This window comes from Pholcus phalangioides, unplaced genomic scaffold (genome assembly GCF_987345545.1).
Source record: "Pholcus phalangioides strain wild (caught in Gottingen) unplaced genomic scaffold, Ppha-v1.0 ptg000002l_1, whole genome shotgun sequence".
Classification (NCBI taxonomy): domain Eukaryota; kingdom Metazoa; phylum Arthropoda; class Arachnida; order Araneae; family Pholcidae; genus Pholcus; species Pholcus phalangioides.
Genome location: NW_028301595.1, coordinates 1,494,552 through 1,522,316, shown reverse-complemented (window position 1 = coordinate 1,522,316; position 27,765 = coordinate 1,494,552). Strand labels below are relative to the sequence as shown.

General features: G+C 37.4%; 1 protein-coding gene across 2 annotated transcripts; it reads left to right on the top strand.

The window, feature by feature from the left end:
• Window positions 1–6,087: 6,087 nt before the first annotated feature.
• LOC149089045 (uncharacterized) lies at window positions 6,088–26,967 on the top strand. Of its 2 annotated transcripts, none has more exons than XR_016193285.1 (4): window positions 6,088–6,380; window positions 8,362–8,560; window positions 10,779–10,937; window positions 26,849–26,967. XR_016193285.1 is itself a non-coding variant. In XM_089236846.1 (4 exons), exons 1-2 carry the CDS (start codon window positions 6,305–6,307, stop codon window positions 8,436–8,438), a joined length of 381 nt encoding a protein of 126 aa, XP_089092972.1. In that variant the 5' UTR covers window positions 6,088–6,304; the 3' UTR covers window positions 8,439–8,560; window positions 10,779–10,937; window positions 26,849–26,967. The 2 variants fall into 2 exon arrangements, 1 of the variants encoding a protein (XP_089092972.1); XM_089236846.1 differs by having other exon boundaries at window positions 6,088–6,608.
• The last annotated feature ends 798 nt before the right edge of the window (window positions 26,968–27,765 follow it).

The window sequence follows — 27,765 nt, the reverse complement described above, 5'->3', positions numbered from 1 at the left end:
ATACATGTTCTTTGTCCCCCTCCCCGGAAAAATTTTAAATGACGGCCCTGGACTGGAGCCCTGTCAGCCCCATCCTTGTGAACCATGATATGGTATGATAATTCATTAAAACCTATTTTTTTCACTATGTTTATACATTGTTTGGGAATACGAATCATTGTGTTGAACTTAATGAATAAAGCTGCACTGTAACTGTTTGGAATTGCATCTTTAATGCCTAGATGGGGACAATCGCCCGATAATGTGGGGTGATGAATTTGTCCCGTATTTTATGGGACAGTATTTGACTAGCAATAAACAATAAATCGCCCCTCCGACGCATCACCCTGGATCCACATCGTGTGTGGGGGGTGGCAACTGCTAGTTTTGCGCAAGACTCCCTTTGGTCTAAGACCGGCCCTGCCTAGATGACAGCCACTGAGCTATATAGAAACTTTCCTTGAAGTTCAGTGATGACAGCACAAGCTGAAATATTTTGGGCTACTGTTCGGTTACTTTTGAAAATAATTTCGGCTAAAAATTTTCTAACGATCTGGCATCGCTGCATTTGGAAAAAAAATTTTGCCAGACGATCTAAAGGCCCAACAATCCAGCAGTAGTGTTTTTGGAAAACGCGACGGTTGAGTCGGACGGGGTGATCGGCTGCTTCTTCGTAATCCGGTTTCCGCGTCGACTTTTGTAGCGCTAGTTTGTTTTTTGCGTTTGTGTTAGAAAAAGGATAATCTTTCCTTTCTGTAATTTTCTTTCCCCTCCTTCCCTTTCTTCATATTGTTCGTCACGGTAATTTTTTCGTTGTTTTTTTTGGTTATTTATTTAATCCTCGTTTTATCGTCGAGACGGCGGATTTGGTATGTAGTTCCAACTCTCTTATAGCTAACTTGAGTGATAACAATATCGACATGGAAATTAATAATGATGCTCCCTCTAATGGTTTTGCGAACCCTAATAGGGCTCTGCCTGTCAACACGTGGTCTTCAAATATTAGTGATGTAGACTTATTAGCCTGTGCGTGTAATGAAATTAAATGCTTCACTGTCAAGCTGTCGGGTGCTCAAGCTATTCCGAGATCTCGACCGAGGGACTTGAAAAAAAGCTTATTAAATTATTTTTCAGACACCTCCCAGATCTTAGACGTCCGTTTCACTCGTGGTAATGAACTCATAATTGCGACCTCTTCACAAAAAGCGGCGACCGAAGCCTTATCGATACCTAGGATCCTAGATATTCCAGTCAAAGCTATTTTGCTTACTGATAACATTACCTCGAAATTCCTCCTGCGGAATATTCCTACCTCTGAAACTCTTGCGGACTTGGCCGAGGAAATTCGCGAAAATAACATCACCCTTTTGAGTCTAAGAAGATTTGCAAGAAATGGTGAAGCGTCCACGTCAGTGCTTGCTACTATTTTGGGAGTGAATTTACCTTCAGTTCTCAAAATATGGTTCACCATACATAGACCGAACCTTTTCATTGACCGGCCATTTCAATGCTCCAGGTGCTTCAAATTGAATCATCGACAAGTCCATTGTCGGGCCTCTGGTCCAGTCTGTCGATCCTGTGGGGGTGCTCATAGCTCCTCAGATTGTTCAAATCCTAGATCATGTGTCAACTGTGCTGGTGATCATGATCCAATGGACAAATCATGTGTGTCGTATATCTTTGAATGTAAAGTGCTCGAATTTAAGGCAAATAATCATGTCACTCTTCAAGAGGCCAGGGTTGCGTGTCGTCCTAACCATCCTCAATCATATGCTAGTAAAGCTAGTATGTCCACGATTCCTGTTGACTTGGCATCTTTGAAATTAGAAATTCACAGTTTAATCCAGAGTGAGATCACAAAGATCAAAGAAGCTTTGTTGAATGAAATGTCAATTCAACTACAAGAAACAGTCTCGAACTGTTTGTCTGCTCTTATGCCTGATGTAATCAAGACTGTTATTGACTCTCTCCGTCCCACGGTGGACGACAGGACGTTGCCGAGAAAAAAAAATAAAAATGATCCATCCTCTTCCTATTCCTCGAGTCTTCTGACAGGCGGAGCTCTAGGGGGTTTTTATCCTCCCAAAGGTAATACCTAATTAGTTTTCTTATTCATATGCATGCCACTTTTTTTTATTGCCTTTTGTTGTCAGAATTCCAAGCTGGTCCTGCCTTTATTTTTATTTTTCATGTCTTTAAGTCAAAGATTAAATATTTTGCAGTGGAACTGTCGTGGCATTCGTTCCAAATTTAATTTATTTCGTAATATTATTCATCAATTTGACATCATTTGCATCCAGGAAAGTTGGCTCAATTCTAATTACCAATCCTTTTTTATTCCGGGTTTCCATATATACCGTTCTGATAGAACATATTCTTCCGGTGGTGGTTTAATTACAGCTATCAGGTCTGATTTTTCATCTCAACTCATTTGGGACACTAATGATGTATCTTTTGAAATTCTCTGTGTTAAAATTTTTATAAATAATCATCCATTATGCCTTGCAAATATTTACCGTCCTGATGGCCCTTTTGACATTGATCCTTTGAACCACGTGATATCTTTGATGACTTGCGATTATATTATGTTGGGTGACTTTAATTCTAAAAATGTGAACTTTTGTGGCAATGTAAATTCTTCAGCTGGCATTGCCCTTCACAACTGGTATCTTCAAAATAATATTTGCTTCACCATTCCTACCTGCCCTACTTACTATAGTGCCAATACCAACTCATTTTTGGATTTTTGTTTCAGCTCCCCAAATGTTCATCGGACTCTAACCTGGTCTCCGACTGACAGTCTTCTGAACAGTGACCACCTTCCAATCAAGCTTTCTATTCCGATAAACTGTAATACTTCATCAATGGTTCGTCATTCCCATTGGCCTTCAATTATCTCGGACTTGGAAAATATCCCATCGTCCGATAATTTTGACGACTTGTATACTTTTTTACGCTCTTCTATTTCAAAGCACACTTCGCTTAAACCTCGTAAAAAATTCCCTCGTATCAAAATGGATAGGGATGGTCGATCTCTTCTCATTGAAAAAAAACGTAACTTTCGAAAGTTCCGTTCTTCGCCATCTAATTCAAACTGGATCTTGTACAAACAGAGTGCTGCTAAATTTCGTCGTCATCTGCGTACTCTTCGTCTTAAACTTCTGGCTTTTGAAGTTAAGCCCCATTCTCCCCCTTCAGCTGTTTATTCTATTTTGAGGCGAAACCGGTATGTGGCTTCGAAATCTTTTGATACTTCCCGACTAGTTTTTTCCATTGCTCACAGAGACTTCACGGGTCCAGAGGACCAGATTTCAATTCTAAAAAATTTTCATTTTCCAAACATTTCCCTCCCTCCTCCGAATCAATTCACTGGTCCCCACCATTGTTTTCAACAATGTCTAGATGCGGATTTCTCTTTTCAGGAACTTCGCAGAGCCATAAGATCCGGAAAATCTACTGCACCTGGTCCTGATCACATTCCTCTTCACGCTTTTAAATATCTCCCTGCTAAAGGCTTGGAATTTTTGCCCGCCTTCAATAGGATTTGGACTTCTGCCATAATTCCATACTCTTTCAAAGAGGGTAAAATTATTTTTATTCAAAAACCTGGCAAATCCCCATCGCATCCGAGTTCTTTTCGCCCTATCACATTGATCAATTCCATAAACAAAATTTTCGAACGCATTATTCTGTTTCGTCTTAATTGGATTTGCCTACGGTTCAAAATTTTTCCGCACTGTTTCTACGGCTTCCGTCCAAAAACCTCTGCCGAGGCCTGTCTCAGAGATATTGTTTCTTATACCTCAGATGCCTTCCGTCAATCTAAGACCTGTTATCTTCTTGCTTTTGATATCAATAAAGCATATGATTCAACCCAACACTCTTTTTTGTTACATAAACTGGCGAGAATGGGTTTGAATGGTCGCTTTTTACTTTGGTTATCTAATTATTTGGGTGGACGGGATCATTTCATTCACTGGCGTGGTTGCCCATCCAATAAGTTTTCACCTTGTTCAGGATTATTACAGGGCTCAACATTGTCTCCTATCTTATTTTCTCTCTTCACTCTTGATATTGTCACCTACTTACCGCCCGACATTAAACTTTTTGTGTATGCAGATGATATTTTCATCATGTATAAATCTAACAGTGAAGCCTATATGGAAGCTCGTATGATGTCTGCAATTAATTGTATCCTTAGGTGGGCGGAGGACAGTGGTCTGTCCATCTCGCTTTCGAAATCTCGTTTTACGATTTTATCTCGGAATCCCACTTCATATGTTCCGAATTTCCAAATCAATGGAAATAGTATCCCGTTTGATCCCTACCTTAAAGTCCTAGGTATTTATTTAGACCGTTCTTTAATCTGGAAAAAACAAATTAATCATCTCAGATCTCGTTGCACTTTCACTCTCAATATTTGTCGTTCTCTTCATCATTTTTCCAGAAATATTCCTTGTTCTATTGTGAAACCTATTTTCATTAACATCATTTCAGCTCTTTTAGGATATGGTTCCATAGTATGGTTAAATGCAGCTAAAACTAACCGTTCGAAATTGGATACTATGTATCATTCTGCAATGAGAGCTACCTTGGGCCTACCACTTTCTACTAGAATACTCAAGATGCGTACCATTTTAGCACTCCCCACTCTGGAGGAAATTCTTCTTCTTAGAAATGGAATTGCATGTATTCAGGCTGCTGCTTCTCCTACTCAAGGCTGTGCTGATAACTTCAATTCAATTTTTTCACATATTGCTCCCAAACTGAAAATCAGACTTTCCCAATTTTTCAGTTTCCTTAATTTCTCGTTCTCCCAAACTCTCAGACCAATCTACTCTTTCTATCCTTGGATTTCGAACAAAATTTCGGTTGTCACTGATGACCTGGATTTTCAACAACATAGACATAAGAATATAATCAACATCCTCTTTCAAAATTTCTTGAAATCTTTAGACCGTTCAACGATCATCATCGCTACTGATGCGTCTAAAAATTCTAATGTTGTCTGCGGTGCTTTTTGTCCCTCTACGAATAGTATGAGAGCATGGTGGATTCACTCTCACTCCTCTATATTTACAGGAGAAGCTCTAGCTATCACTATGGGCTTGAGATCATTTATCCCCACCAGGGGCCAACCCGTGGTCCTTTTTTCGGATGCTAAATCAGTTCTTCATGCGACTAATGAATTCTCCAGTCACTCTCCCACAGTCATCCACCTCCTTTATTCCCAACTTCTAATGGTTTGTTCTTATACCTGCCATATCTCTTTAATTTGGGTCCCTGCACATTCTGGGATAGATTTGAACGAGTCTATTGACAGTTATGTTCGTTCGCTTTCCTCCTCTCCCAGTCCTTACGTCACGCCGGCTCTTTATCCAGAGGACCTACGATCTATGTTACGACTCTCATTTCGTCAATATACATCTGATTCGCTTAATTCCACTATTCCTGACTTTCAAATTTTCTTCAACTGTTGTAATCAGATTTCTCATCTCTTCTCTAATTCAAAATTTGAACGCCTCTTTTACAAGTTAATCTGTGATAGAGCGCCTCTTAATGCTTACTTGTTTTTCATCAAAAAAGTTAACAGCCCTCTCTGTTCACACTGCCAACTTCCGGAAACTGCGACCCATTTTCTTTTCAACTGCTCCCGCTTCATGCGTCATCGCATTCCATCCTTTTTTGCGTCCTCTCCTCCCATTAAATCTTGGCCTACCTTCATGGCGTCCAACCTCCGTATATCGATTGGTCATTTCGAAAAATTCATTTCGTTAAGTAAAAGATTTATTTAACATTTCTTTCTGGTTTTGAGGTCCTTTCCAACCTAAACACACACTCATCCTGGGACTACATCTCATAACTCACAAAAGTGATCTAGCATCGTCCCCTAGATCTGAAGATTTTCTTTTTCATATCATCCCATTTCCATTCTTTTTGTTTTTGTAGTAATCTACTACTGTTGTTGTTTTGAATTTTCAATTTTCTTTATTTTATTACCTACCTCACATTTCTCTCTCCCAGCCAGGGAATGGTCTCTGCAGCCGATAGCCCTGCTTAATTCAACTGTAACTGTAACTGTAACTGTTTTGGAAAACGCGGTAAGAAACAAAACTGGGAGTTTATCTCGATGGTCAAGTACAGGATTGTTGGGATCGTGCGGTTCGGTGTTAAAAAAAAAATATTTTTCTGCTTTATATTTTATTTTAATTTTTTTTTTCCTTCTCGCTTCAAAGTGAATTTTTATACAGTTAAATAAAGGCTTAGTTACCCCACGTGGTCATGTTGTTTGTAAGATGAAAACAATGGTAAACTAATTCAATTTATGGTTGAAGGTGCCAAAGAGTTCCCGAAAACCATGTGTTCTGCCAAGGCGGATTCCTTTTCTTCGGCCAACAAAGGTAAGGTGCCCAGCCTTTCTAATGTTTGGTCGTCCTCGATTTGTGATGCTGAAATCATCGATCTTATTGAACCTGCGTGTTTGTATACTATCAAATTTTCGGGTCCGGTAGCCGTTCCGAAAACAAGACCTATTGAACTGAAAAAATTTATATGTGGCCAAATCTCTAATTCCAAAGATATTCATGAAATCCGCTTCACACGTGCTGGTGAGCTTCTTATCACCACAGGTAATCCACAAATTGCGAAGGAGTTCTTAAACATTGAGAATATATTTGATATTCCGGTTAAACCTTTCCTTCTTACGGAATCCATCTCATCTAAGTTTGTGCTCAATAATGTTCCTACTGATATTCCAGTCAGCGAGATTGCTGAAGAGCTTCTTGGTGAAAACCTCCATGTTATCAGTGTTCGTCGTTTCATCAAAGACAATAATCCTTTACACACAGTATTAGTTACGATTCTTGGTAAAAGTATACCAAGTGAGGTAAAACTGTGGTTCTTGATTTTCCATCCCCGTCGCTTCATCGATCATCCAAATCAATGCCCTAGATGTTTTAGTTACTCGCACCGAAAAAAGTTTTGTAGAGCCCCTCTTCAATTGTGTAAAAAGTGTGGTGGTGATGACCATGTCTTTGAGCTATGTCAAAATTCAGTTTCTTGTATAAACTGCAAAGCTTCACACCTAGCCACTGACCGGAATTGTTCGTCATTTATTTTTGAAGCTAAAGTCCTCAAATACAAAGCTGAAAACCACGTCCCTATAAATATCGCACGCGCAAGGTGTAAATCAAATAATTCGTCGTATGCTGGTCGTGCTAATATTTCAACGTCGTCGGACATTAACTCTTTGAAACTTGAGATCATATCTCTGGTACATGAGGAAATAAATGCGCTTCGTGAAAACGTTCTCAAGGAGCTTACCTCCAGTCTCCAAGAATCCCTTCATAACTCTATTAGATCCTTGATACCGGTGATCGTGAATTCAGTTAAATCATCTCTCCAAAACACGTGCATGCCACCTTCAGATGTAAATGTGGCCATGGAGGCCTCAGGTATTTTTTCAGGTATAAACTTTAATGACCCCCTTCCATCTGATGAAGATCCTGGTTCCAATAATTCTTGTGCAATTGATTGTACCGATTCTCTCTTCTCGCCCGCGGCAAGAGCAAGGAAACGTCGAACATTAAAAAAAAAAAAGGTTTTTTAAGCACCCCCCCCCGGATTGTTATCAAGTAGATAATGTTGCCTTTATGTTTGTGTCCCCCCCCCTCTTTCTCTCTTGTTTTACTTTCCGCTTTCAGTGAAAAGAATTCATTGTTATCTTGTTAAAAATTTTTTTTTTCCTCCCATCAGTCTGGGCTATTTTTAACAGATGTATTTTTTCCTTTTTTTATTATTATATATATAATTTTTTTTACTTATTTCTCCTGATTGCTCCTAATGAATTATGTGACAGCAGTATTAAGGTTCTTTCATTGAATGTAAGGTACATTTCATTTTAATATTTATTGTTGTATTTTGATTCTTTGTTTTCGTAGTGTTTCGGCTAATGCGTGCTACTGTTTCTTTTGTTACTTATTTGCATGTGCATATGTATATATATAATTTTTTTTTTTCCTCCCTCTCCAGTTTTTTCCATACTCGTAACTTTGTACTGTTGTAATAATTTTTTTTTTTTTCATTATCTGTTTAACTATGAGGCATTATTAATGCTTTTGTTATTGTCATTGTTTGTGAAAATGCTTTATTTGTGGTTCTTGCTATGATCGAGCATCTTCTTTCCTGTCAATTTTCTCCTCTATTTTTTCTCATGATCAGGGTATGGTCCTAGTAGCCGAGAGCCCTGTATAATTATTATTGTATTGTATTGTAGAAACAAAACTGACAACTGAGGTCCCTTCTTTTTTTTTTTTTGCTTTCCTTTGCTCTTAATTTCTGGGAGCAGTCTGCAATGATTAGTATTTTTTCCTTTTCATGTAGAAAATCTCTACCAGCTGCAGGGAGAGGGCGTTGCTGTAGCCAAAAACCCTGCTAAAACAAAACCCTTGATTGATTGACAACTGAGGAACACTGTCTAGTAGGTTCTAGAACATTGAAGGAGAGTGTTTGTTGGCTCCCGTGCAGCGAAAAATTCGTTCTTCGTCATTACATCGACTGAAGCACCATCATGGATAACAGTGTAATTTTATTTCTTTGTATTTAATTAATTATAATTTTATTATTTGGGTTTAGAACATTATGAATTAATGATCATAAATTTTCTTTAACTCTTTTTTGGCAAAAATAGTAGGGGTTTCTTATACGTATATGGTTAGCATTATAGACAGGGCCATCTTTGAATGAGTTCCCCCCCCCCCCCCGGGCCAAGAGATTTTTCTGAGACCCTACCCTGGCAAATTACGAAAATTTCAACCAGTTCTAATTTTTGTGAGGGGCCCACATCATGCGATAAGGCAGCACTGATTTTTAATACGCCTTTTCAAGTATTTATTTAGTCAGGAGGGATGATTGTATACTTATATCGACAGGTTTGCCAGGGTCGCAAGTAAGGGAGAGCGGGCAGGATTCTGATGCTCGGGTGCTGGACAAGAGGGGTGCCAAGCTTACTCTTTTTTTTGATTAAAAAAATTATGGGTAGGCGCCGGGTCTAGTGTCCTGGACCAGAGGAGGTGCTTAATCCTTTCTGGAATCACTCCTTTAACATTACACGGAGCGTAAAAATTTGTGCTTGCTCTAGCTGACCTAGCTGGATATAGTCAAATATCTAGTCGTAGCCGGGTTAGGGGGAATGAATGCATGAACCCTCCCCTCAAGCGACCGAGTAAATTTCCGTTTTTACTGAGGATGACACGATAATGTTCAGTTTTTGTATTGAGATTTCGTCCAATTTCCATAAAGTAACCCAGAAGCAGTCTCTACAGCATCATATCTCCCCCTCCCCTTATTTACAAATACAGTCGAATCCTGTTTCAACGAATGACAATATAGCGAAAATCTCGTTTTAATGAACACTTTTCTGATCTGCTAGATAAGCTTACATAGGAACAATGCAAAACCCTGGAATTCCTTTATAACGAAATTCCGGTCTAACGAAGTGATTTCCCCGGTCTCTTGGAGTTCGTTATAACAGGATTTGACTGTATCTGCCTACAAATTTGCATCCTCTTTCCAAAATTTTAACCAAAAAAAAATGTGCTACGAAGCCTTCCTGACACTTGAGGCCATGAGGGTCCCAGGTAATGCGTCGATGTTAGAAGTAAAAGGAACGGGGGCACCAAAATCACTTGAGAGCTTGGGGCTTTCGTATGGGTTAATATGGTCCTGATTAAGAGGGGTTTCACTCAGGGACAGGCTTAAGTATTTTGCGGTCTGGCGAGAACAGCTTTACGACCCTCTAAAATGGTTTTTCCCCATCCTTTCAGTCCTCTGGCACCCCGGCGCCTTCCAAGTTTCTACTATCATTCGAAAACGATCAAACTATGTACTGTGGTGATAAAATAGAAATTTAATAAATTCGGACAATAGCACCTACCACCCAGCGAGAAAACTTGTAAACGTGGTCCCTTGTACTTGAAGGTTAACCACTGCTCTACAATCAAGCTGAAGCACAGTCAGCCCGGAATAATTGTTTCTTTACCATATAAACTATATATGCTCAACCCATACCCCACGACCTCAAACCTCATTGTGTAAAAATGAAAAAGGCGGCACATTTATTTATCACTTAAGCGGTCTGCGCCACAGCTCTACATCGCTCGAATGGCCTAGCTCCACACTTCCAAATTACCTGAGTGACCCCAGGGCACAATTCCAGATCATTTAAGTGACCCTTGGCATGTTAGATCGCTTGAGTAACCCGCAGCACGTTTATAGATGACTCAAGTCACCCGCGGAACATTTACAGAACACTTAAATGGCCCGTGACACGTTTTCAAACCAGTGAAGTGGCCCGCACTCTCCAAAAGGTTGGGCAGGCCAAACAGCCATATCATAGCGTCACAATAGAAGGGTTGTCAGGACTAGACGACCACTACCCAGAGCCTCAACTAAACACATTTTCGGCCGGGGCAACCATGAACCCCCTCCCCCCTCCCCGTGTAGTTTTAAAAACATCATTAAATAGAGAATTTAGCGCTCTTGGGCACTTTGACTTGGTACAAAAGCCCTAAGCCTGGTGGTTTCCTGTCTATAAACCACCAGTAATTTTATATTACTTTACTATTACTTTATTGAGATATTTAATGTTAGTCATTGTAACTAAATATAAGAATTTTTAAGTTTTGCGGGCCCTAAAATTTAGCAGCATTTGACCCTGGTTTCACTGTACATCAATAAAAAATTCATTTGTTTCAAAAATTTTGTTTAACGTGAAGATGCTTTTATATCTCAAATATTAGGGAGAATTTATGAAAAAGTTCAGTCAGTGCTTGCTGTTGGAAAAAACAGCTATGACATGTTGATGGAAATGAGAAACTCAAATGAAGAAGACAAAGCAGAGATGCACAATTGCATGAATCAGCTAGAACAACTTTTGGTAAACCTCAAAAAACCAAGAGGTGAGACATTTTATCTCATTCCTTATCAATAATTGATGATTTAATAATCTTGTGGTTTGCAGGCAGATCAAAGCTCAGCTTTGTTCCATGTGCCTTTGATCAGATACAATGTGTATAAGGTTTGTTTGCCAAAAAAAATGGGTCCCAAAACTTGGGAGGGTTTCTTATTTTTGAATAGTAATATATATATATTAACAAATTGCTCAATTCCAACAAATATATCAACAAGTAAATTGTGTGTGATGTATCAGATGAGTGATGAGTAATTTAAAGTGTTTCTATGATGTGTGTGTGAACGAAAAATATATATTTTTCTAAACTTAAAAAAAATGATTGAAATTTTGTAAAAAAAAAAAATTATAGTGCAATCTGGTAATAACTTTAATTTTTAGTTGAAAACAAGTGCAAGTATTTGTTGTATCCATACCAGCTTGAAAATTTATGGGTTTTTAAGCAAAATAAAATATTTTACTTGCACCAGAGGCATTTTTCAGCGTTCTTAAAATGTGTGAATAAATCAGGATAATACGTTTTAATAAAAATTAAAAATTTAATTAAAATTTCACGTAATTAAAAAAAATGTGATTGTGAATGTTAGAAATTTTGAGTTTAAATCATTTGTGCTAAATAAGCATGCAAAAGCTTTTCCTTTTAGGACACCTCAGAGAATGTTTTCATCTCATTTCTTGGAACCATTTAAAGAGAAAGAATAGCAGACTTTGTGCAATCCCAATTTTTTTTTTTCAAAACATCACTTTTTTTCATTTTTGGTTTTAGCCAGGGTTGGTAAAAAACCCGGTTTTTTTGGTTTAAACCAGGTTTTTTTGGTTTAAATAGTATTTACATTAAAAACAATAAAATTTCTGAAAGATCATTCAAACTTCCAATAATTAACGAAAATAAAATGTTTATTAATGTAATTAACACTATTCCCATGCTAATTAATCAATAAATATTTATTACATTTTAACAAAAACCAACTTTTGCAATTTAATTATTTTTTGCTTAACTCAATGGATTACTGTGTGTTTGAAAATTCTTTTAATGTTATTATTAATCTATTTATTTAATATTATTATTATATTATATTATATCTATTATTTAATATATAAAGGTTTTTCTCCAGTTACTTTCAGTATACTTAATTAGGAAGCTATTTTGCAAAAATTAATAAAAATTAGGTGAATATAATGTATTTAATGAAGCATAAATAATGCAGATTAATTAGCAATGGTTTATAATATACGGGGTGATTATAATAGGGGTGATCAAATGAAAAGGTACGAAACGACACGGTGGGTACAAATGTAGACTTTATTCAAAATATGCACCATAGGCCTGAGCACAACGATCCCACTGATGAACAAGCCGCAGGATTCCTTGTTCCCAGAATTCCTGTGGCCGTGACGAGACCCAGTCCTTCACAGCGTCCTTGAGTACGTCGTCCGAGTTGAAGCGCTTCCCTTTCAGGTGTTTCTTCAGTGGACCAAACACATGGAAATCGTAGGGCAACATGTCCGGACTGTAGGGCGGATGGTCCAACGGCTCCCACTTGAACTTGGCCAGTTCCATGTGTGTGACTTTGGAGACGTGTGGACGCGTTATCATGGAGCAGAACCACACCCTTCGTGAGCAGCCCCGGTCTTTTGTTCTTGATGGACCTGCGTAGGCGTCGGAGTGTCTCACAGTACACATCGGAGTTAATGGTTTTTCTGTGCTTGAGGAATTCCACAAGTAGCGGACCTTGAACATCGAAAAAGACGGTGAGCAACACCTTGCCTGCTGACGGCACGGCTTTGAACTTTTTAGGGGGAGGTGACGACGCATGCTTCCACTGCATGCTGTCCCGCTTTGTCTCTGGCTCGTAGTGATGGCACCAGGTCTCATCACCTGTGACGATCCGCTCCATGAAAGCGGGGTCTTCCTGATACCGAAACAGATGTTGCAGTGCTAGCCCCATACGCAGTTCCTTTTGCTGGTCGGTGAGCTGCTTCGGAACCCAAGCGGCACACACCTTCCGATATCGCAACCTGTCGTGAACAATTGTCCACACGGTTCCATAGCTGACATCCACCTTCACCGCCAACATTCGCAATGTGACACGCCGATCACTTCTCACTAGGTCGTCCACCTTGTCGATGAGATCGCTCGTGATGACAGTGTTTGCCTGGCCTGGTCTCGGGTCATCACCCACACTCTCACGGCCTGCACGAAAACGGGCACTCCATTTTCTGACAGACTTGTCAGAGACACATTTCTCCCCGTAAACTGTCACCATCCGGCGATGAATAGCTGCCGGTTTCTCACCTTCTGCTGTCAGAAATCGGATAACACCTCGCTGCTCCTCAATCGTCAAATTTTGCAACACGAACGCCATCTTGTCCTCATACGGACTGCTGCATAATTTGGACGCCGCTTTTGATAAGAGCCTCTGCTCTCTCCTGCGCATGCTCCGATCCCAGTCAGAGATTCCAATCGCATCCCGAGATGTCTCGCTACGTTCTCCCATGGCGGAATATGCAATATTTAACTGTTACGTTTTTGCGTCGTTTCGTACCTTTTCATTTGATCATCCCTTGTAACTAAGGTTCTGATTTCAAAACACTGTAAAAAAAGAACGATTGTCAGAATGACTTGAAAATTGACATGAATGTTCCTGAAAAAATTCAATTTTATTTGATAAAGGGGCAAAAATACTTAAAAATGTAAAATTAATGACATCATCCACCACTTGGGAAATTTGCTTGCAGAATGGAAACGATAGTCAGTTATGGCAAAATGATAACTTAATTATATCATTTCACGATTTCATAATTCATGGAAACATCACAAAAAACAAAGTAATTGAAGAAAAAAACTACAACTTACTTAAGAAATGTTAAATATGTTGTCCACCGCGTGTTCTGGCTATGAGGTTGAAAACACAAAAATTCTTGTTCAACAACGAAATCGGAGTATGCCAGGGTCATAATGTGGATGTTCTTGCAATTCAGCTTTATTAAACCACTTAATCTGACCACTGTTTATAACATTTTGTGGTACCCCCACAGCCAGAAGTTGCAAAGGTTAAGGTGCATCCTGTCAAAATGGGTCTTCAGCAGCTGCTTTGCTGGTATTGCAATGTGCATCTTGATAGAAGTTCTATCCACACACTGATGCTGTGGAAGTGTCGAAATGATGTGGTTGCACAAAATAGATTATACTGCGGGCCAAGTACAGCATCGTCTACTTGCACATTTTGCACTTTTTTCTTTTGCGAAAGAAACTTCCATTGCTTCAGGAGTATCCATGCAAATTTTCAAGTCATTCTGATTCGTACTTATTGTATAGTTTTGGAATCAAAACTTAAATTATAATCACCCTGTATATAGCTGATTATTTTTCAAAAATCTGTTACTACTATACAGTAGAACCTTGATTAACTGGGCTTAACAGTGTGTGTGTGTGAAAGTATAAAACAACTATTGAATATTAAGACTGGGAGATATACAGTAGGAGATGTGCTACTTCTTATGGGAAAGAAAATGTATGTGAGGTAATGTAACTATTAGTACACTGGTCTTTGTCCTTTAAGGACAGCTGGTGTCTTTATTGGATTATAGGACCACCTGCCCCTAGCATAATGGTGTCACTACTGTAGCTGCTTCTTTGTGAAGGGAAAAAAAACCCCTGTGAGATAATACACCACTACATTTAGATGTGTGATGCAATCCTTATTCATGAATTTGCTAAAGATAGAGCATCAGAATGTAGCCAAAGGTTAGAAAATGTTGTAAGAATGAGAAATTTTGGCTTTTGTATATAACTTTAAATAACTAAGATACTTCATATGAAAAATTTATATATATTCTGGCCACTTTTATGAGACTTTTTGAAAAAAATCACTCATAAAACCTTATGTCATTTAAAGATATACCATCAGAATGTACCCCAAGGATATAAAATGTGGTAAAAATGAAGCATTTTGGCTAATAATGAACCAATATGATATTTTTCAAGGGAAAAAATTATATTTAGGCAACTTTTATTTGATTTTTTGAAAAAAACCGAAGTGGTTTAAACCAAACAACCCTGGCACAGATGTACAGTATTGTATTCCGTACATGTTTGATTCATGTTCTCATATTGCATAAGTGTTATAGCACCTTCAACCCCTGTTTACATATATATTATTCACACCAATTGTATATTGTATATCTTGTAATATAATTGTATATCTTGCCACCACCTATTGTTATGCTAAATTTAATTACATTTCTCTCTTTCCTTTCTCTTTTCTTTTGTTTATTTTTCACTTATCATTATAATGCATATTTCTAATTTTGTTTCATTAATTATTTTTCTATCTGTCAAGAATTTTAATTTATTGTACTAATCTTAACTCTCTGACTGCTCAATTTGTGGACCGAAATTGCTTCAAAAATTGTCTAATTTTTTTCACTCAAAAAGTGAAGTTTGAGCGGTAATACCACATGCGTTCAAATGCCGCAATTTAGTGGACAACTAATGACATCTGTTGGCCAAAACATAAATGAAACGTCTAATACTGTATATAATTTATTTCAGTGATTAAACGGGGGGAAAACGGGATGCGCTCCTCAATAAAGGAAGAAAAACACATGCCCGCGGGATGAGCAGATTTTGCTACATTTGAGTTGCCCGTGGAAATCGCGGGATGAGCAGCCAGAGGGTTAGCATACACAAACATTTTGACTAACAACCGGTATGGGACTAATGTCTCCTTGGTTGTTTTGTACTTCTATATTAATGATATTTTATTCTCTTGTAATTATTTGAAAAATAAATAAATTTGAAATTACCTGAAAGTAACACATTTTCTTTGAAAACAATTTTCCCCAAAAAAAAAAACCCAACCCAAGGGATCAAATTTGATTACCCTGGTTATAAGCAATAAAAAAAATAGCATAGATAAGCAATGCGAAATTCATGGGACACTGAAAAACTTCATTAGGGGTCATTCAAGTATTACGTCAGCATCGGGGGGGGGGTTTCAGATTTGATGACGGGGGGGGGGGTTGAAGGTTGCTTACGTCATCAACCACCCTTTTTGAAGATATGAAATATTCTAAGCTGCAGATGAAATTTTGCTGACATGGGGGGAGGGGGTCAGTGTTTTGCTGACAAGGGGAGGGGGAGAGGGTCAAAAATAGCTAAAAATCTGCTTACGTATTACTTGAATGGCCCCTTATATGTGAAAATTTGTAATAACTGTGTTCATTATAAGCCAGGCCAACTGTATACAGGCATTTTCAATAATTTTTTCAATGTTATAGCAAACGTTTTCTTATTTTCAACTTGCTATAACCAAATATTTTTTGTACCTTTAACATTAGCTGTTTGACAGTCATTTACAAAGCACTTGTGGTCACAAAGATAAAAAAAAGTTGAGATTAAAAACGTGGATCGATATTGGCCAATCAATATTAACAAAATCATGGATTGAATATTGGTCCATTTAGGTGCAAAAAAAACAACCAAACTGCATGAAAAGTTTCCTTTGTGTTCCTGTGCATAACATTTGGGGGAACACTAGCTCTGCTCATTGATGAGCTATGGAACTAACAGGACAGTGAGACCCTTCAAAGCATGCCTTAGGGGCCATTCAAGTATTACGTAAGCAAATTCATAGCCATTTTTGACCCCCCCCCCCCCCCGTCAACAAAATTTCGTCAGCATTGCCTACTAATACATATCGGTGGGATCAGAAACATAGGGGGGGGCTCGTGTGCCTCCCCCTCCAGATGAAAAAAATAATTTAATTTCGAAAGAAAATACCTTTATATGTAATTATAGTCAATTTCTGTTAATTTCAATGTTATTTGGAAGGTAAGAACTCAAAATTTCTCTTTATTGAGAAATTCACTGCGACCCACCCTTTAAGCCATGTATGGTAAACCCTTGACCTGCAGACCAAAAGTGGCCCTGAAGGTTATGTAATGTGGCTTACCCCCTCAAACCCAATTTTGTAAAAATGAACTGAGTGGAACATTTTTACAGATTGCTTAAATGGCTTGTGGCACAATTCCAGAGCATTTAAGTGGCCCCCCTGGTGTGGTTCTACATCACTCAAGTTACCCGCGGAACATTCCCAGATTACTTAAGTGATCCCCTGCATAATTACGGATCACTTAAGCAGCCCGGAAACATTTCCAGAGCTCTTGAAGGATCCGTGAAACATATAGAGAACACTGAAGTGGCTCTGTAAGGGATTTATCATTAGGGAGAATATTAGTTCAGGTGTCCACAAACTAGCGAAAGATTTTTCTCGTATTTGGCACACCGAGTAAGATGCCATTAAGAGTATTTCGTAAAGGGTGGTTGCTGACTTAAGCATCATCCAAACATCCCTCCCCCCCTCATCGATGCTGACATAATACTCGAATGACCCCTTATGTAATGTAATTAGTATATATTACAAGATGTAATTATGTGTGTGTTACATTGTTTTTATATGTGTAATATGCTACTTTATTGAATTTTTTTTATTTATTTCCAATTGTTGCTTATGAATCTCTGAACATGCTGCTATTAAATGAGTTTTACACAAAACTCATTTTTCGAAAATAATATTCTCCTTTACAATTATCTTGAAATAGGCCATAAAAAGGTATCGCTCTTCTATGACCTTGAAAACGTTCCTTTCCCTCCTGACTTGATCTACACACCAGAGAGATTCGTGAATTTTTTAAAGACCCATTTTTCATCAAAGCGCGCATAAAATTTGGGCAGTTTTTTGTAGTGTGCAATTATAAGTACGCACAAAAAATTTTTCTTGAAAGAGTTTATGAATACGTAGGTTGTTTTAATGTGAATCATGGGAATTTTCAAATTTTTATGAGTTATACTGTATTATACCATTTATATAGATTGATTCAAGCCTGAATTATTTATACAGTCGAATCCCGTTTTAACGAATACCATTATAGCGAAAATCTAGTTTTAACAACCCCTTTGTAATCCCTCAAATAAGTATACATAGGAATAATGCAAACAACCTGAAATTCCTTTCTAACAAAATTTCGTTATAACGAAGTGATTTCTCCGGTCTCTTGGAGTTCGTTATAACGGGATTCGACTGTACAACTGTTGAAATTCACTTCCAATTGAAAAATGTTTTCAAAAGTGACATGCGATTTTTTAAAAAGGCATAATTTTTTTATGGGGTCATATAATTAAAAAAAAATTTAAACAGTCCCAGCATGCTAAAACTTCTAATTACTTGAATGTAAAGTCTGCTCCAAAAGGCATGTACAAAAATTCCATATTTTTAATTGCAATATCTACTGAGATATTGGATGTGGAAGATTTCAGCATTAATCGCTAATGATTGTGTGGTTCAGAAATTGCAAAAATATAAACTAAATTCAGAGTCTAAAAATTTTATAAAAAATTTAATTGTCAATGTGACTGAAAAAAGAAATAGTTTCATGATTTAGTAATTTCAGTGATGAAGCCTTTCCAGTCAAGTTGTTTGTGGTTGTTGCACAAACGCCAGTTGTATTCCTGGATTATTATTTTTATCCCAGTTATCAGACACCGAAGGAACAGATGTGAAATCGATTTTTCACAATGAGGCATTTATTGATATGACATGAATCTATTTATATAAAATTGATTTTCTGTGTGTGTCTGTTCTCTATACAAACTACAATTTTAGATCGATCATTGCCAAATTTTGCATATATATATATATGAAATAGTACTTTAAAAGTTCGTCAGAACAGGGCAGAAAATCTGTCGAGCAGCAATGATTTCCGGACCTCAACAATCACTTCTGGAATGTTTACTTTGGTTACCGTGGTTCCCTAGCAATGCGTTTCAAACATGCATATGCCTTTACAATGGTTTGTCACTTCTTTAATCTTGTCAATATCAGGGGTGGGAACTCTGCGCCAGTTGCGCCAAAACTAATATCTTGCGCCATCCTGCTCCAATAGCGTATTTTCGCATTTTGCTGCGCCAAATAGCGAATTTTGCTTCAGTATGCCCGGAATTTCGGAAAGGACGCCAAAAAAATTTTGTTCCTGCTAGCCACGAAACGTTTCTTTACGAGAGAAGATCGTGTTTTATTCCACTATACTTAACCTATCGGCCCCTGATCAGGCTTTCCATCGCGAAACCCCGATATTGTCCGTGATCGTGGAACTGAAGATGCAAATTCGAGTGTTTCCGTTTAAAAAAAATGTCGTCACTGGAAGCAGCAGAAATTACTGTAGTCGATTGTCATTGCGTTAAATCCCGATGTTTCGTGAAAAAAAAATTCATTCCGGGAGTAAAAAGCGCATGTCCGCCGAATTACGAATGTTAGTTTAGAAACTTTGCCGAATAACGAGCGTTAAATCGCTAATTTTGCCGAATAACGAGCGTTAAATCGCTAATGTTGCCGAATAACGAGCGTTAAATCGTCAATATCGCTAAATAGCGAGTGTCAGATCGCCAATCTCGCCAGATGAGTGCTGAATCGCCAAACATCGAGTTGATTCTTCCGAAATTCTCTCTCATTTTGCAACAATTTCTTTCCAAGGATAAAAAAATTAAAAACTTTTTTTTAGCTCATTTGAAGTGCTGCTGTTCAGGGCAGCAAATAATGCTCTCAGTAAGCAAAAATCATCTTAAATAGACGGGTGCAAAAAATTTTATGACAGCCGCTCTTTCAAACAAGGTGTCAAAAGCCTAAAACACCAAAAACAAAAATCAAGCTGACGAAAAGATGTTTGATAACAAAAGACAGTGCAGTTTTATTTTGAAAAGGGTTGAGGGTTAACGAAAATATTCTTGTTAATTTCACTGTTCCAATTTATAAATATCTGCTCCAAATCCTGAATTTTGCTGCTCCGAAATGGACTTAGTCACTTCCCACCCCTGCAATATATGTATAGTTCATGCCTTTACGATGGTTTGTCACTTTTTAAATTCCCTCAGTAATTGAAGAAAACCCCAGCAGTGCCGGGTATTATACCTAGTATTATTATAAAATTAAGACTAGTCTCTTCCTCAGTTAATCATAATTCAAATTAAGATTAGTTTTTGATGTCAGTAAAGTGCTTTCAAATGATATTGGCATAAATCGTGACAAATTTCAAAGTTCTCACCAATCTGTCAGGTAGTCCATATCTTCTGATTACTCCAGAGACGAGACCATCTGATCCTGTTGTCACAAAAATGCCGATTTGATTAGGGACTGTTTGATGACAGAACTGTCGATGTAGTATCAGCAGATTTCTCCAGACATCATTGGAAGAGAGACGCACATACATCCAACATCAATGAAGCTGATGTTCATAATGAGAGCGTTACCGGTTCAGCATTTTTGCCAATCTTCACATCCACTGAAATAAACTCAAACAGAATCTCAGCAATAAAGCTTGTCCTGGTCTAGCCGGAAAGTGCATAGGCACAATTTAAAAATTATCCTTTACATGTTAGAAATTAGAACATTTTTGCAAATGGCAAAACAATTTGTCCTTTCTAGTACTGAACTTGGGTTTCGGTGGTTCCCAACTTCAAGGTGTGAATGTAAGATGATCTAGTTTTTAAAAAGTCTTTCCACAAAGACCAAACAGGCCTGCATTAAAAATTATGCATGGCACTAACAAAAAAAATAAATCAGCCGCATTGTTTGCTTCCAAATTCGGGAGACAGATGGCAGAAGCACTATGTAAACACTTAACAAGCATTCCCGAGAAACGAACATCATGTTAGGCTCACAACACATACATGCACATTCTGTGTACTCACTCATTCGTTAGAAATTCCATAGAGGAACATGTGGACAGGTGCATGTGTGCTTTAGTTGTTCAAACACAACAACAGGAGTGCAAGAGCTGCGCCGAAACGGTTCTCTTGCTACATGGTGCGCTAAGGAGGCAATTCTTGTTTGTCTCTTGCGGAGGTACCGCTAATGCACTGTAGTTCGTCAAATACCCGAAATTTAGGAAAAAAAGAAACATGAAAATTTTGTTCACGGGACGCGTTCTGTCCGAGACAAGGGAAAAAAGTGCGGAAAGAGAAACCTCAATTTGTTTCACTTCCCACCGTCGTGTTATCTTGTGACCTTGGAAAGTACTTCTACTTACCTTGAATTAGGAAGTCCTGTATTGTTATTGGTATAACCCGGGGGCTATCAAAGTCGAATGAGTATGCCAAGTTTTCAGATTTCGGAAAGTGTTTTTTCTCCTGCGGGTTACATACTGAAAATAACGGTAATTTCGCGGCTACGTACTTGCGTTCAACGACGGCGTAAATTCGCTTTATTTCCCACAAGATTGCACACGCACCTTTGCGAAGAATCAAAATTGGTTTACTCGTTTAAATTAACTAAATTTTTCGGAGATAGTTGGGAAAAAACGGGATCTGTAAAAACTCCAGCCATAATATCCAGTTTTGTCATCTAGCCACTACACGGTCGTGCGGTTAACAATCGTGACAATTTCACATCGCGAAAATCCGGATTTGGCGAACAGGGGTAGCTCGTGGAAAAATCTCTACCCATGCGGAACCTATTTTTGGTGCTACTGATCATGTGTTTTTTTTTTGTCCGACAAAGCCTTTTTCACCCTTTCAACTCCATTTGGCACCCCTCCTAGAGCGGTGCCTAATATGGTCACACGACTGCCACTGCATTGGTGAGGCATGCTCTTAATAGTCAAAGGAAGGACTTTGCACTAGGAGCATGCTCATTTTACAATAACTTCTGTGAGGTGGTCTACCTATTACATATAAATGTCCCACCTTTCCAAAACATGCTGTTGGAGAGAATGAAATGTTTGCACCATCTATTCTTGTTTTACTCCCTCTCATGCATTGCTGAGATGGTACATTAACATGGTTCGTACGGTCCTTGAAAAAAAAAAAAGTTCATTTTCAAGGCCTTGAAAAAAAAATTTTTTTTTAATTCTGTGAGAGTCCTTGAAAAATTTGTTTTCCGAAATAGTTTTCGCCCCTTTTTTTTTTACTCCATAAGTGACGTCCTTAAAAAAGTGCAGAGGACAGGGAAAAAACCTTAGCAGCCAATAACCCTGGATAATTGGATTTAAAGCACATTTTTTCCCATTACTCTTAAGCCGGGTTTTCGTAGGAGCAGATTTTCTGTGCCGTGTGCAAAGTGAATCGCCACGACGTCCACTCACCAATAATAAGAAAACAAGTTCGACTGTTTTCCTAGAGAGCGCAACAAGCCTCACGGCAGTGTTTTACGTCGGGCGTGATTGGCCGACTGCTTCTGGACAACACCTTCTAGAGCAGCATCTTCTGTTTTAGAAGGTATTGTTCTGGAGGAGTCAAATGCGTTGTGCGCCACTTGTTTTACCGATCTTCTCTTCATTTTTGTTTTTTTTTCACTTCCCTTCAAACCGGAGCATGCAGATGCACCACGGTACAAATACACAAACGTGTAGTGTGATTATGTAACACATTTCTGTCGACACGAAATGATCCAGTTCGGTTCATGTGGCACGAAAAACCTATGTTGGAATGTTTTTCCCTTTTTATTCTCTGTGCACGTGGAACCGCTCGGCTTGACGCAATATTGTGGAATAAAAGCTGGAGTTCAAAATGAACTTTCAATCGTTTTTTTCTTCAGCTCCTCCTTATGGCCCCCACATCATAGAGAAGAGCCCTAGGCTGGGATATTCTACGGGCCCCTTTATGATGAATTTATAACGTGAAAAAGCAAAAAAATTTTGAAAATTGTCCCGGGCCCCAGGGCTGGAGCCTTGTCAGCCCACCTTGTGGGGGGCCATGCTCCTCCTAAAGTAGAAAGAAGTCCTTCTGCTCTAGAATCTATTGCAATAATGGAGCACTGTCATTATTTCTGGGGGGCACGATGATGTCAATTCATATATGCATTAGATCAACTTCACCTTTCACGCTGCCCCCCGTATCTCTGCCCACGCTGTCAACAAAATATTTATTTAGGAGTGATGTGAAGCGCTTGTACAAAGTTCTTTAAAGAAAGAAAACAAAAACTGAGTAGCAAGTGTGTGTACTTTTAATTACTTGTGGCTGAAAAATCCCTTCTATCTATTGCTGACCATATTTCTTTGAGAGAAATACGGGAAATTGGAACTCCAAATACGGGACATCGCCAAGAACAACGCCAAAAGTGTACAAAGTTGTCAAATATTTCTGAAATTACGGAAAAATAGCGATGGCGGGAAACAAAGCGTTACTGCAAATTGCAGTGGATTAAAATGAATTCCACGAAATAAAACGTTCAACAAGACAAATGTGGGAGATAAATGTTCTTATTTATAGTTGTAATTATCATAATTTTCTTTTCTTTCTTTTTAAGATCATTTATAAGACATTGTGTCTCCACCACAAGTTTTTCTACAAAATATAAATTCTACAGAAAAACTTGTGGTGGAGACACAAATGTCTTATAAATGATCTTAAAAAGAAAAAATATATGATCGATTTCACACATGTTCGAAGTCACTGTGGCATCACTGGGAATGAGAGGGCAGATGATCTCGCACGGTCTGCTACACTTCTTAATGTCATAGAAAATGTGAAAGTCCCAAAATCTCACTATAAATATGTGTATCGACACAAATCAATCCATCAGTGGAACACAGAATATGTCAGTTCCAAAAATGCCAGGCCGGTAAAGAAATTCTTCCCTTCGATTCTGGCGAGAAGGAAGTGTTACCATTTCTCCACAAATTTCCATCTGACCCAATTTATTACTGGGCATGGGAATTTTCAAAGTTATCTCGCGAGAATGAAACTTGCCAGTAGTTCGCTGTGTATATGTGGAACCAATGAAGAAGATCCTATGCATCTTCTTCTGTCGTGCAAAAATCTAACGAAGGAGAGGGTTCATTTCAGAAAAGAACTTAAGAAACTGTCTATTTCTTGGCCGCCTGCATTGTCCGATTTGGTCAAATCAAAGGAAGTCCTTCGCATTCTAAAAATATATGTACAAAATATCTTTGCGAAAAAATAATTGGTTTCTATTTTATTTTTTGTATATACAATGTGTACTTGTGTACATTCTCATTTTCCTTGCAAGTGCTGTTTTCGATTCTTGAATAATTAATCAAAATTTCCATTTAAGTACTAATTAAGTACTATTGTTATTATTTTTTTCTCACTATCTTTGTATGTATGTATTGGTGTGTGTATATATATGTGTATGTGTGGATATATATATACTTATGTGTGGTCGTATATTTTTCTATTCATGTGTGTGTATTGAATTTTTTTTTTTTTTTTCATTGCATTGATACCATATGGCATTCACTGGTGCAATATTGCGCTTTGAAGTGCATTCGTATATTGTTATTGTACATACTGATCTGATTTTTCCTTTCTTTTGTATTACGCTGTATTGCAAATTTTAAGTTTCTTGAACCGTATATGTTTGTTGTTGTTACTTACGTTTGTAAGCCTCGTGGCATACTCTGTGGAACACGGGGAGTTGTTTCTGAAGGACCCAAAAAAAAAAAAAAAAAAATTATCATAATATAATTTATGAGACGCAAAATAATTTCAATCTTTGACTTCAATAAAGAATAAAGATCGAAATAGGCGTCATGTAAAAAACGGGACACTTTTGCAAAAAAGTCGGGACGGCCAGAAAAACAAAGAAAACCGGGAAATACGGGACGTATGGTCGCCCTACTTCTATCAAGATTGGTTGCTGAGTGTGCCAGACAAAAATGCCGCCAAATGCAAGCTGCGCTTCAATGGGTGAATCGGCGCTGAAATCCATTGAGTTTATATATATTACTGGAGAAAGTATGACGCAGGGCCATAACTAGGATTTTTGTATTGACTTGCCGTCTTAAGAGCATCGTGGGCCCCCGGGCCAAATGATTTTTCCGAGGCCCTTCCTAGCAAATTTTCGAATAATTCAACTACTCATTTTTCTGAGACCCCCGGGTGGGCCCATGCGTTAAGACGGCACTGCCGCCCCCACCAATTCGGAATTCGATAATTTTATAACGGTGTTCACCTAAAAATTGCCACCCGGGGCAGTTGCCCTCTAGTACCGGCGCTGGTATGACGTCAGTGGTCTACATCATTCCTTGGAAGATCACGTGACGCGTTGAATGTCGCGCATCTCCGTTATTTTCTAATGGCATCCATAGTTGTTTAAAACAATAAATGAAAGAAATAATTTCAGTATCAATGATGAGTTTCCAAAATTAATGAAAGAGGTAGTTCCAGAATTAATGAAAGGCAATTTCAGCATTGATAAGAGAATTCCAAAATTAATAAAGCAATAATTCCAGAATTAATTAAATAATTTTAGAATCAATAAAAGAATTCAGCATTAATGAAAAAGAATTTCAGCATTAGCGAAAGAAACAAATCCAGAATTGATGAAAGCAATTATTCCAAAAGTAATGAAAGAAATAATTCCAGAATTGATGAAAAAATTCCAGAATTAACGAAAGAAATTTTTTCAGCATTAATGAAATAAGTAATTTAATCTTTTTCTAAGTCTTTAAAGGAAAATTAATTGCAATATTTAGAGACTAAACGTTTCAATGAGTAAGTTGACAGGCACGAACTGTGTTATTCGATGTGTCATATGTTTTGTATGATATATGTGGTCTCCTTTATTCATTACGGATGATGTGAAAAAGTATGTACAAATGTAATCTCTGAAAATTTTAATCAAAATTACATATGCGCCTATTCATGTGAAAAATATGCATTTGTAAAAAAAGTCCTTGAATTTTTAAGTTTTACCTTGAAAAGTGCTTGAATAGTCCTTGAATTTTTTTCCGTTGGAAGAGTACGAACCATGATTAATCCCTCACATATTACTGGGATGTTGCTTAATATTGTATCGCCAACAGAACTATCAATTATGTGTGATGAACAGGTTGCACTACAATGCAAAGAATTACAAGAAGTGAAATCCATTCAGAGGATAGATAGATATTGCACAGACATATTCAATATTTGTAACCTTTTGAAATCGGCTCAGATTCAAAACTTTGCCAGTTTTGGTGCAGGCTTTTTCATTTTTAGCACATGATGTAACGCAGATAGTGAACGAGAGTTCAGTGTTAACAAAAGTCTGTTTGAACAGTGAAAAATCTGTCTATCCAATATGCTTTAATGGAATGACACAAAATCTTATGTTCAAGGGCATGAAAAATTTGAAAAGAAAATCACCATTGAGATGCTGAATGCCTGAAAGCGACTTGTACAGAAAATATTGTAACAGGCTTCAGGCTGAAAAAAACAGCAGAAAAGAAACGTTTTTCTCTTTTTTTTTAATTTCACTTCTTGGTCTTCAAAGGTTGATAAAGGTACTTTTTTATAATTATAATTCAAAATTACATTCAACAAGGATAAAAAGTATTTGGCACAGTATTGCTTATCTTTCAAATACACAATAAAATAAAACCAAAAAATAACCAATAGTTGAGATCATTCTATTTCTGTTAAGTCCCTAAAAACACATTTGATACAAACATACCAATAGAGTGATAAGTCTCCTAAACATTAAGTAAAAATATATATTTTTTTTAATCTCCTTAAATATTTTATTAATTTTATTTAGTTATTTGCACCCTGTATAAAAGTTATTTTTTTATGCGTATGTGTGACCCCACACATACGCATAAACCAAGTGGTTTTTGGAAAAAACCACTTGGGTTAACACTAACGTTTAAACCAAACAATCCTGTCTGTGAACAAACAAATTTGAATATACTTTATATGTATATCATTCCTTCCAAACTTTTGTTCTTCAGATAAATAATAGCGGAAACATAAATTGATAGTGAACCATTATTATCAGTGACGGTAAATTAAAAATATAATTTACTTCATCTAAAGCTTAGCGTTAAGTGATATCTGAAAATTGCCTATAATTTATTCTGTATGTCTATGTTCTATTCATAATTTAATAATTCTATCTCTAGAGCCATTTCGTCCCTGCTAATAAAGGCAAACAAAGCAGTGACCATAAGATTAGGTGGCTCATAGAAGACTTCCTGAAGCTAACAGATCCAAAGAACTGTGTAGTTGTTTTAATTACTGGTAATTTTAATTATATATATACGTATATATCATTCATAGAATTTTCATAAGCATAATTCCTTAAATGCATGTTTTCTAAATAATTTTTTTCTCTCTGATTCAACAAGGAGACAATGGATATCATTCCAAGGAATGGTTAGATAAGAAGACAAGAATAATTCTCATTCACAGAGATCATTGTGGGGAACAATTAGCTGCTGCTATCGGCGAAAGGCATCATATTGATGATTTTGTAAAAAAAATTCCACCGCTGGTATAATTTTATTATTTATTGAGTGAAATGCTAATTACACGTGAAGGTGCTTAATTTCTTTTTAGACATGTTGAGAATTTCCTTTTATGTTATTGTTTTGTAAATTCCCATAATTTTTTTCTTATAGCCTATCGAAGCTATCGATATTCAGCAAGATCCTTTAGATGATGAGGAGGAAGAAACAGATGAGGAAGCACAACATTTATCAGCGAAGCGGATAAAAAAAGAATAGGTAGAAAATATATGGGGTTTTTTTTTACCTTTGTAAGCAATAACCTATGGTGTAATATGATTATTTTAGGTGAAGATGCAAAAAATGCCTTTATAATGTGAGAAAGTTATTTTTGTTAAGATAAATTTTCCTAATCAATTGCATTTTTTCTTTTCTAAAGATGCTAAGGACTGCTGATGAATGAGCTAAGAGAAGGATAGTTTATACCAGTAACTGGGTTGAAAGCTCAAGCTGGATTTTCTCTTTATTCTTTTATTTCATCATTTTTGGAACATATTTCATTTTTAAAAACTCAAAATACAAAGTATTTCGAA

Bases quoted from the DNA above. Each gene is read 5' to 3' on its own strand.
- LOC149089045 (XM_089236846.1), top strand. From the start codon at position 6,305: ATGGTTGAAGGTGCCAAAGAGTTCCCGAAAACCATGTGTTCTGCCAAG. The intron at 6,609-8,361 runs GTAATCCACAAA...CTTTTCATGTAG, and splicing joins TGAGCTTCTTATCACCACAG to AAAATCTCTACCAGCTGCAG.